This window comes from Canis lupus, chromosome 23 (genome assembly GCF_011100685.1).
Source record: "Canis lupus familiaris isolate Mischka breed German Shepherd chromosome 23, alternate assembly UU_Cfam_GSD_1.0, whole genome shotgun sequence".
In the NCBI taxonomy this organism is placed as follows: domain Eukaryota; kingdom Metazoa; phylum Chordata; class Mammalia; order Carnivora; family Canidae; genus Canis; species Canis lupus.
This window is the reverse complement of record NC_049244.1, coordinates 26,975,306-26,986,400: the sequence shown is the minus strand read 5'-3', so window position 1 is coordinate 26,986,400 and position 11,095 is coordinate 26,975,306. Positions and strand designations below refer to the sequence as shown.

The window sequence follows — 11,095 nt, the reverse complement described above, 5'->3', positions numbered from 1 at the left end:
GCGTCACGCTCCCAATAGGGAGCCTGCTTCTCCCTCTACCTGTGCCTCTGCCTCTCTCTCTGTATCTCTCATGAATAAATAAATATGATCTTTTATAAAATAAATCAATGCTGTATAGATATTCTTGAGCATAATTGTGGGGAATGTCATTTTTAAGTATCTTCTCTTTGAATGGAGTCTTTAACCTTTTTAGGGAAGCTCTGGGTCTGGGTGGGGGGCAAGCGTACTCAAAAATCAAGAGGCGAACACCTGGACAACATGGCTTACAAGGGTTTTTCAGTACTGCCCTATAAAAATATCGCACAAATGTGTTTATTTTAGCAAACTTGCAAATGAGGACGAGACTGGCTTCATGAAATAATTAAAAGTCTGGCAATGGGGCGCCTGGGTGCTCAGTCAGTTAAGCAGCTGACTCATGATTTCTGCTCAGGTCATGGTCTCTTGGCTCTGGCTCTGAGCTCAGTCTGCCTGGAATCTTCTCTCTCCCTCTCCACTCCTCCCCCACTCACATGTGTGTGCACTCTCTCTCCTTCTCAAAAATAAATATTTAAAAAAAAGTGGAAACATGCAAAGAAACCGATGGAGGGCTTTTTGTTTGCTTCTAAAAGATGTTTGTCTCGACCACCCCAGGCACTAGGAGGTGGCAGTGCCCTGCCTTACCTGGTGACACCTAAATCCCACTTTCCATTTTCTTTCTGCAAATGACAGGAAAGTACAGTGGGCTTCACTGGCTCTATTTTCCACAGGAACTTCATTTTCCTCTCCAACAGGAGTCAGAAACAGAGTGAGTGGGGACTGAATCCTCTGGACATCAGGCTAGGATTTTTTTCACTGTGACACAATACTCAATACTCACAATACACTAAACTCATAGATGATTTATTGCTTTAAGTAACTAAACAAGAAAGAGAAGAGACAGGCTGTTGCTTGGGTCAAGACAGTCGGCATTCTCTCTCCATAGTTTGCCAGTTGCATCTACTTAAAGCCTTAACAATACTTTCTGGACAATATAAACACGTGATAGCATACATGGAAACAACTTGGCCAATGATACACTGATGAAAATAGCACGTAACAAGGGCTCCTGACTGGTCGGGTTGCCCTGAAATGACAGAAGGAACGGGTGTTCATACGATGTGCTGAGTACAAAACCCTTAAAAAATTTTTGGCATTAATACTAATACAGAATACTTTCTTGGACATTCTGCAAGAGCAGGTGCACACACAGCATTACCTCTTCACTTCCAGATTACCAGTATCTATGGGAATACTTTGAAAAAGCCAGGAGGTGGGGCACCTCCCCTCCCCGCTGTCATTTCCTCATTTTCTTTGCCAAAGCAGCAGGGTCTGTGGGGTTGAGATGGAGAAGGGCACCTGATGGCCTCCAGGGGCTGTAATGTCACCAAGTAGCTGCAGAGAGCAGCAGGGGATGGACAGGGCCTCAGTGGGTGGGCATGGGGTGGGGATGAACAACAAACAGCCTTGGTTTGGAGCCAGGGACGCCCAAGGATGGACTTGACTCGAATGCACCCTGGAGACCGTGGGGGTGGACACAGGCACTGGATGTTCTAGTCCCTCCCATGGGACTGGGCAACGGACGGAGAAATAACTTGACCTCTTGCATTCTAACACTGGGGCAGTACGACACATTTCTAATGGATGTGCAGAGACCAACACTGTCAGGGACCCGGCCCTCGGGAGGACCCGGGTGAGCTCACGAGAAGAGGTCAAGCCAAGCCAAAGGGTAACACGTGACACTGGGGCGAACCAGCCCCCCGCCTGGACACCAGCATGGAGCCTCGGGTCGGCCAGCTCATCAGGCTTTCAACACCAACACTGGACTCAATTGTCTTCCACGGTGGCAGGCTCTGCAGCCCCCTCCTCGGCACCTCCCTCCCCGGCCTCCTCCCTGGGATGGGGGTGCTCAGCACAGCCCCCCGCGGGGGCCCTGCAGGGTCCAGCTGGACCATTCTGCACAGCCCCACCCTCTACACACAGCTGCTCGGGACACTGCTTTCCTTCGATGACATCCTGGATGGGGACCTTCAACTCCTCAGAGGCCTCGTCCTCCTGATGCGGGCCTGGCACACAGTTTCCCACGTCTCCAGCTTTGGAAAACTGGTCTTCTAAATTCTTCTCGTTTTCTTCTGCTTGTCGCTTGTCTCTGGCGCTGAGTTTACCTTTGGATTTCCTCATCTGCCTGCTGTGCATGTCTTCTCGGGAGAATCGCCACTGGAACTAGAGATCAGAGAGGGTGGGGATAAATGAATGCAGTCTCCAGGAACCTAGAGCTTCACCGATCACTCGCATTTGCACCCATGTCACTTCTCAGAGCCAGACACACAATCGCCAGTATTCCTGGAGCACAGCATTACCAGCACCAAACTTGAGTCATGGCCCAAATACACCACACCCACTGCAAGAGTCTGCCCAAGGTCTTCCATGTGGTGTATTTTAGATCTGGATTTCAGGGGTCTCTGGGGACGGTCTCTGTCTTTCAACTGGCTTTGGGAAAGGAGGTCCTGAAATCCCATCATTTGAAGAGGCAGGATGGGAGAAGAGAAGAAACATGGGGCCTGTCCCTCTTAAGAGCCACGGTGCTGGCTACTTGCTTCCATTCTGAGCTGTGGGTTACCAAGCACTGGGCCTGCATTCTCTTAACCAGGTCCCTGGAGTTCAAAGGGCACAGAACCAGGGGCCAGTGCTGTGCCGCATGATCCACCCTCTTGTCCCAGCTCAGGCCAACTTAAAAGGCCATCCCAGCTCCAGGACTCCCTGGGGCTTTGGCTAATAAAGCCACTGCTGTGACTGCATCACAGCCCAGCTTCTCCCCCTGCCCACTCCTGTGCTCTCCTTTCCCCACAGGGCACTCCTCCCTAAAAATTCCCTCCACCCAAATTTTCAGAGGCTGCTTCCTGGGGAGCTTCCCCGCAACTAAGCATTTCCCCCATGTGGCACGGAAGTCAGCAGAGGCTCAGAGTAGACAAGGTCGCACGGTAACGGAGCTGGGCAAGAACGGATCATGCTGACGCTATGAGGGGTGACGGGCGTGAGGAGTCCCCAAGGTCGCGAGGTGCCCACCCGCCAGAGGTTGCCGCTAGGGCGGCAGCAGCGTGCGGGGGTCAGAGGCGGCCACGGGCCTCGCGGGGCGTGCCTGGCAGTCTCCGCGCCAGCGGGCAGCGGGCACCGGGGCAGGAAGCTCAGACCACCCAGAGGGAAGGCAGCTGTCTGTCCTTGGGCAAGTTATTGATCTCTCCAAGTCTCAAATTCCTCGTCTCTCAGAGAGGCCCCGGCTGTGCAGCTCCTCTGGGCCCTTCTACCCCTGCCCATCTACCCCCCGCTTGCACTGTCTCACGCACGCCCGGCTCTTCTCCCAGGAACTGCTCTTGCCAACTAAGCAGAACTTCCATGCGTCCCCTGGAAGCCCAGCCACATCCAATTTCCTGTAGAAGATCACATTTTGTTGGTTTGCTGTAACCCACCAGGAGAAGACCCCAGCCACTTTCTCCGGGAACCGGCTGGGCTGCTGGGCACAGGATTTGGGGCTGTCCACACCGAGCTGGTGGGAACGATCCCAGCCAACGCTTTCTGTCCTCCCTAGTCACCCCAGGGAAATCTGTCAAGCAGGGTGACTTCTAGGACTACACTGTCTTCTGTGTCCTCAGACGGGCCACGGTGACGGTCACCCACTCCCCCTGCTGCCTGGGGGGTCCCCATCCCAGCACAGCTGTCACGGGGCCTGCAGCTAAGCATCGAGGAGGCCCTGACTTAACTCTCCCCTTTGCCTCCTTCTCTCTCTGGCAGGGGCATTCCCCCCTGAAACAGGGAAGGAGCAGGAGACAAAACTCAGTGTATCACCTGGAAGCGAAATGTTCCAAAATGTGAAGGCAAATGGCCTACAGGGTGGAACAAGCACACACCACTGTGCCTAGGGAGGAACGGGCGCACACCACGCTGCCTACCACAACTCTCACACTGTGGCAAGGCCTCCCGTTTCCCTGAATCCCCAAAGCTGTGCTCTCACTAGTCACTGTTAGCATGATTTTATAGATGAGCCCATAGAGGTTCAGCGAGGTTGAGTAACTTGCCCAGTCACATAGCTAGAAAAGAACATGCTGGAATTCAGACATGCTGAACATGCTGGCTCCACACAACCCTTCCAGCCTCTCATTCTTGGTAGATGAAAGGCTTTAGGCTCTTGCTGTGGGTAGGAGGGAGGGGCGGGGCAAGGGAAGACAGGAAACAAAGGGAGAGGCCAGGCACCTGTGGAAGGGCTCAGCCCAACACATAGGCGCCTCACCTTTCAGACTGTATAATGTTCCGATGCACCTGCTGGGTCAGGCGCTTGACTCATTAGGCCAAGTCGTCAGCTAATGGAAATCCAGATTTAACTGCCATTAAAGATAAGATACTTTGGTTCAGCTTATTTAAAAAAAGATCTATGCTGAAGCCTCCCTGACAGGCCTATTTTTGAAAAAAACCAATAATGGCTGTCCACAGGTGAGCCAAGAAAGGGCCCCACACTATTTAATGATAAGGCACTGGCCCTCAGACTTGAGCAGACCCCACAATCATGCAGAGGGCTCCAAAAACAGATCACTCACCCCGTCCCAGAGCTTCTGATCAGTGCAACCTGGGGAGGCCGGGGAGACTTTGCATCTTTAACAAACTCCCAGGTAAGGTCCATACTGCTAGTCCATGGGCCACAGTCTGAGAAGCACTGAGCTAAGAGAAACACACCCTCTGCCCTCCCACAGCCCTCAGCTCTGCCTCCCATGGAGGGGCCTCCTGGTCTCCCTCTCATCTTCACATCGGGCCCCCTTCACCACCTGGGCTTCCCCTCCTTCAAGCAGAAGACAGTCAGGGGTTTTAACAAATAGCAACTGTTCCAGATCCCAAAGCTCAAAAGGGCAACGTCTCAGAAAGCAAGATGAGGAGAAGCAGGGCGGGACACAGCCACCCCTGTTGGACAGTGTCAGGTTTTTGGGTTGAGGCCCTGAGGGGAGGTCTGTAACCACCGCCCAGCATCCTGGTTAGGATGGATTCCTAACCTCGGGAGGTACCAGGACAGCCTGTGAACAAACAAGCAGGCCGCACGTGCCGGGGCCTTCCCAAGCCGTGTGTATGGCACGTGGGTGTGTCGCTGCAGCCCACACCAGAAGATTCCAACTAGCCGTCCCTGTCAGAAAGAACCGTGGAAAAGAAAAAAAAAAATCCTTCACCTGACAGCAGTGCATGTCCACAGTTCCATGTCGGCAAGGGGTAATGGATTTCAACCCCACGTTTTAAAAGCTGTCTGTTATCTGTCTCCACTTCAAGGAGTGTAGCCGGAAGGAAGACTTTGGTGTAGTGGAAATCACCTATTACCTTGGTAGGAGTTTAATTATTTGCTCTGAAAGTCACACTCACGTGCACACAAAGAGGTTTCTTTCAAATGCTGAAAAGTCTTGATTGGAGAATTTTCTCTACTTTGCTGATTAAAAGAGGCCTCAATATGCTGCGTCCTTGGTGTGCCAGCCTTGAGGTCCCTTTTCTGAGATTTTAATCCAGATGTAATACGAATTTCCTGCGCTCACAAGTTTCATTACTCATACATACAAAGGAAGAGAGTGTCTGAGGCAGAGGGAATAGCCAGGGCAAAGGCCCTGTGGCGACAAGGGACACAGAAGGTCATGAAGGCCACAGGAGCTGGAATGCAGAGAACGAGGACAATGGCAGAAGAACTAAGAAGGGCCAGACCACACACGGCCCTGTGGATCCCACTGCAGACTTCCATCTTTATATTAAGAATCACACAAAGCTTTAGAACCATTTTAAGCAGTAGGGCCATAGGATTCAATGTGCTGTTTTCAAAGATTCCTCTGGCTCCTCGTGGAGAACGTATTTGAAGGGGAGACCTGCTACTAGCGGATTAGAGTTGTTGAAGTGCATGGTGGTGGCAAGAAGTGGAGGGATTTAAAGTTTCTAGGACCTAAAATAGACATGTCTTGAGGATACAGTGACCATGGCAGTGAGGAGACAGGGAGTCAAGGATGAGCCCTGGATGAGTGGCTGCCTCTGGGTGGTGGTGATGCCCTTGTTCTAGTGGGGGTGGGGGGAGTGGGAGTGGCCAGGTCACAAGTTGCTCAGAGATGCTGAGTAGTGACGGGGCACATGCTGCTGGGGTCTTAGGGCAGAAGCGAGTACTGAAAATGCAGGTATAGGAGTCATCAACTCAGGTGGTCAGATTTCTCCTTCTGGGGAGGAATGAGATTTTCTAAGGAAGAGACCAGAGAGTGAGAGACAAATGGGGCTGGGTCTGAACAACCTGATGGAAAACCAGGGCAGCAGTGTGGGGTCAGACCCAAGAGAAAAAGGTGCTTCAAGAGGCAGAGGGCAGCCAACAGTATCAGTGCCGTGGGGGCTCAGGCACAGTGAGGACTTGATGGAGTCACTGCCATGGCCATGAGGGTACCCACACCTCGTGCGAGCAGGATGCCAACCTGAGTCAGCGGCAGAGCACTGCCAGGACCATGAGAAGGAGACAAGCCATCTGGCTGTAAAGTCCCCTCTCTGGGACTCCACCAGTGAGGTGACCTCTCCAGGTCACACGCAAAACATGTGCTCCACACGAGCCAATCCTTTGAATGAGCAGAAGATAAGTAAGTACTTCACAACAGGAAGCAGCCACCCTAAAATTTTAGTACAGCTGATTGGGGTTGGAAGGGTCTACTGATCAGAAAATGAATGACTCCATCCTCTGGATTTTCCCCAAGGAAGTCGGTCCACCTTCTTATAGTAGCTTTAAAGCTCGGAATCTAAAAATCTCTGGCTCATCTCCTCCGTGAGCCACAAACCCTGTGTCTCTCCTTTGGGAACGGCCCACAACCCAACCAGGAAGAGCCTGGCAGGAGAAGACAGCACTGCCTCCCTCCCTCAAGGGCAGAGCCGGCGCGTTCTGGCGTCGATGGCAGACCTGCCCGCGCGCTGTTGCTGGATGTCACCGTGAATGCACGTGGTCCCTGGGAGCTTTGGGCAAAGCCGCAGCTTACAGTGGGCCGGGGGAGATCCATCTTCCAGCCGGAGGCTGACTGCTCCTGGTGGTTAATGGTGGCTTCAGTCGTGGCCTTCTGGCCCTCTGCTGCTGTCACCTGTCACATTAGCATCTTGGAGCTGAGACAGAGACTTTCCTCTGCATCCTACACCATCTGGCTTCAGGTCGCCATCTCCTTGGCGCTCCTCCCAGGAGCCTCCCCCCAGCCCCTGGGTTTGCCGGCTGGTGAGGGGCTGCTACAATCTGTTCACTTGCTTGGTTGCTCCTGTCCAGGCTCTGTGTCCAAAGAACACGAGGAGCCAGGAGGGGCGCATGGGATGGTGCCAAGCGTGAGATGTGGAGCAGGTCCATCAGGCTCTGCCAGCGAGCGCTGCCGTGGCCATCAAAGGGGGCTCGAGCTGGCTTCAGGTGGCACCTGACTTGGGCTTTGGCAAGTTCCCCTGACTCCCTCACCCCTTCCCAAGCCAATGGTGAACCGCTCACCGGCTGCAGAGTGTGGGAGTGCAAAGCATCAGATTCGTCCGACATAAGAGAAGGACTTGGGTTTGACTTCTGGAAACGCGGGACAATTTCTGAGAAATTCCCAGCCACTGTCTCCCAGCACGACTGTGTTCTCCAGGCCTGGTCACGTGCCTTCCAGAGTGGGGAGGAAGGCCCCCGGCAGCCCCCGGCAGCCTGGCCTGAGGACTCACCGCCACGGACTGCGGGCTGGCCTCGGTCCATACCAGCCGCTGCCACCGAGAGGCCCTCGGGTCGGGGCATGCCAACGAGGAGCCCTGGCAGCGTCTCCCTGCCAACATCGCCAAACTTCTGATGTCCCGAGGGATCCAATGGGCTGCAGCTGGAGCTTGTCATGAGATTAAGATACAGAGAAGCTGGGCACAAACCCAAGCCAGCGCACCCCCTGGTCAGACGGCGGCTGACCTCACGCCCCTATTTTCAGGTTAGTGGGAGTATCTGGCCTATGTGAGCGTCCCCCAGAACTGCTCTACTCCAGTCTGGCCTGACTGCGGGAGACTGGCGGACAGGGAGATCCCCCGGTGCCCCCATCTGGCTGGTTTCGGCAGCCTCGGGTGTGATTCTGCTTGCCGAGGGCTCAGGAAGTCAGAGCCGGCTGCCCACTCTGCGCCACAGAAGGTCCAGCTGCAGGCGGAGTCCTGCCCAGGAAAATCAAGGTCACTCACCTTTGATTCCTTCTTCTTCATTTTCTGAGGTAGACACGGTCTCTGAAGAAAGACGATCTGCTTGGTGGACACATTCCCCTCCCTGTAACACACACAGAGCTGAGACTGTTACACCTGGGGGGGGCCCCAACCTCACCGATGCGCCCGTCCCGAAGGTCATTAGGGCCGAGCACCTGCAGAAAGGAAAGCTGCCGCCCACAGTGAGGGTCAGAAATCGAGAAGCTGCCCCCCCCCCCACACCAAGCCATCCCCCTCCACTGGATTCCAGGGGTCTCTGCCAGGCGCCCAACAAAAGCGTCGTGGGCCTCTCTGCCAAGTCAGCTTCGTAGCTGGAAGCTCCCCTTCCCTCAGTGTGAAATAACAGCCGGCATCTTGGCCAAATGATGACAAACTGGCTTCTTTAGTGACTCTCAAGAGGTGGAAGGCCTCTTCCAAATCTGTCTTTGGATATGAGCCGAGGAGAGGTCAGAGTGGCCCAGGACGGGTGGTGAGCTCTGCCCCTCCTGGGCCCTGAGGCGGCCTGGCTCCTGTAGGCACAGGTGAGGGGTGCTTGGCAGCACTACACATTTTTATGGGTGCGCTTTCCTCTCGGCCCCCACAGAGCCGCCTTTAAAGGTGGCAGAAATATTTGTGAAGGAGATCACGGTCTTCTCTGCTGAGGCAAGCGCCACTGCATGGAGTATCAGAGGGAAAGGAGGGAGAAAATGAACATATTTTGTGCTGGGGCTGGGCTGGGTGATTTCACACATCATGGCTCATTTAAGCCTCACCACAGAGCTCCAAGGAGTGGGACTGCCGCCCGTCTGTAAAGACAGGAGACAAAAGCTCAGTTAAGGATCGGGCTTGAGATCACACGGTGAGGTTTCAAGCTCAAACCTGCCTGGTTCCAGGCTCTCTCCACTCCACCATGAGGAGGCGTGTATGGCACAGGCAAGCGGAGGATTAGGGGGGATTATAGAGCAGTTATTGGATCTGAGGGGAGACAGAGACACCTGTCTGTACCCTCTGGGTGTAGAGAGCTCAAAATGAGCTGGGGCTTCACATTCAAATCCATTCTCATCACGACTCTTGTCCTTTGGAGTAGGTAGGGGGACAGGAATTCTTCCAACTTATGAACAAGGAAACAGATTTAGAGAAGCTACAGAACTTGACCAGAATGGACAGTTAGCAAGTGGAAGGGTCTGGACTGGTCATGGACAATGCACAAATTCAGCATTCTTTCCACCCCTCCGCACCATCCCATACCCACAGAAATCTTGGCTGTGATGCAGCCTGGACGCTCCCCATGGCCTGAGGCCCAAAGGTGGCTGCAGACCAATGCCTGGTTGTGTGCAGACCCGCTGTGGCCCAGTGTCAGGAGGAAGACATGTGGAAAGCCCACACAGCCTCATGGAGGGACCCAGGAAGGCAGAGATCGTCACCATCATTCTCCACCCTCAGTCCGCGACTGCTCCGCAGCTGCACTGCCCAGCTGTCCCCCCAAAATCACCAGCCTTGCCTCATGCTGGCCATCACCCTGCAATGGTGAGCATGCAGTAGGACTCAGGGAAGGTGGAATATTGAAGGCCAGGTCGGTGACAAGGCTGCCTGGTGTAGAGGAGCACCTGACTCTGGAGACTGAGGGTCTAGTCTCAGTTCTGCCACTTACTGGCTTGTGTGGCCTCAGGTACATGATAGAGCCTCTCTGAGCCTCAGTTTCCTCACTTGTAAAATGGGAATCATATCTATGCTTATAACCCCACAGGATAGTTGGGAGGATTAGTTGAGATAAACCTGAAATACAGATGGAAGGCCTTTCAGGGTTGATGTGCCTGGGAAATGCCCATGAGCTCAATGGAGGGTGGGCCAACCTAAGGTGGACAAATTCTCCTAAATGTGAAACTGTAGGGAGTGCCACAAACAAGAGCCAAGACCACAGGTCTTCATATCCTCTTTGTGGGACTACTGACCAGGATCATGATCTTGGGTAAGTCCTTCAACCTCCCTGGCCATACCTTCCTCAGCTGTAAAATAGGTTTCATAAAAAGATTTTACCCTACATGATTTTTTTGAGGACTAAATGAAGCTTTACATGCAAGGTACCTCCTCAGGCCAGCATAGGACACAGAGTAGGGACTCAATTTCTTTTGTACCTGAGAGCCCTGGGTCCCCTCAACCCAGCAGGCTCATCTTGGACATGCCTGGCAGTCATGATTCATGGGCCAAGACTCCCCATGTGGGAAAAGGAGTGCAGAGGTGATGGTTAAGAATGAATGCTCCTCATCACTTGCCATCAGGGAAATACAAATCAAAACCACAATGAGATACCACCTCACACCAGTGAGAATGAGGAAAATTAACAAGACAGGAAACAACAAATTTTGGAGAGGATGTGGAGAAAGGGGAACCCTCTTGCACTGTTGGTGGGAATGTGAACTGGTGCAGCCACTCTGGAGAACTGTGTGGAAGTTCCTCAAAGAGTTAAAAATAGAGCTACCCTATGACCCAGCAATTGCACTACTGGGAATTTACCCCAAAGATACTGATGTAGTGAAATGATGGGACACCTGCACCCCAATGTTTATAGCAGTGATGTCCACAATAGCCAAACTGTGGAAGGAGCCTCGGTGTCCATCTACAGATGACTGAATAAAGAAGATGTGGTCTATGTAATACAATGGAATATTACTCAGCCTTCAGAAAAGATGAAAACCCACCATTGGATTCGTTTGTGGATGGAACTGGAGGATATGATGCTGAGTGAAAGAAGTCAATCGGAGAAGGACAATCATCATATGGTTTCACTCATATGTGGAATATAAGAAATAGTGAAAGGGACTATAAGGGAAAGGAGGGGAACTGAGTGGGAAAAATTAGAGAGGGCGACAAACCGTGAGAC

General features: G+C 53.0%; 1 protein-coding gene across 2 annotated transcripts in view; it reads right to left on the bottom strand.

Annotated features, from left to right (window-relative positions):
• Positions 1 to 858: 858 nt before the first annotated feature.
• Positions 859 to 11,095, bottom strand: part of RFTN1 (raftlin, lipid raft linker 1) — a 200,672-nt gene continuing 190,435 nt past the window's right edge. For both annotated transcript variants that reach the window (XM_038570760.1, XM_038570759.1), the window contains exons 9-10: positions 8,218 to 8,299; positions 859 to 2,238 (exon numbers count right to left, since the gene is read on the bottom strand). In XM_038570760.1, coding sequence (XP_038426688.1) covers positions 1,843 to 2,238; positions 8,218 to 8,299 — 478 coding nt within the window. In that variant the 3' untranslated portion in view covers positions 859 to 1,842. The remainder of the gene's footprint in view (positions 2,239 to 8,217; positions 8,300 to 11,095) is intronic.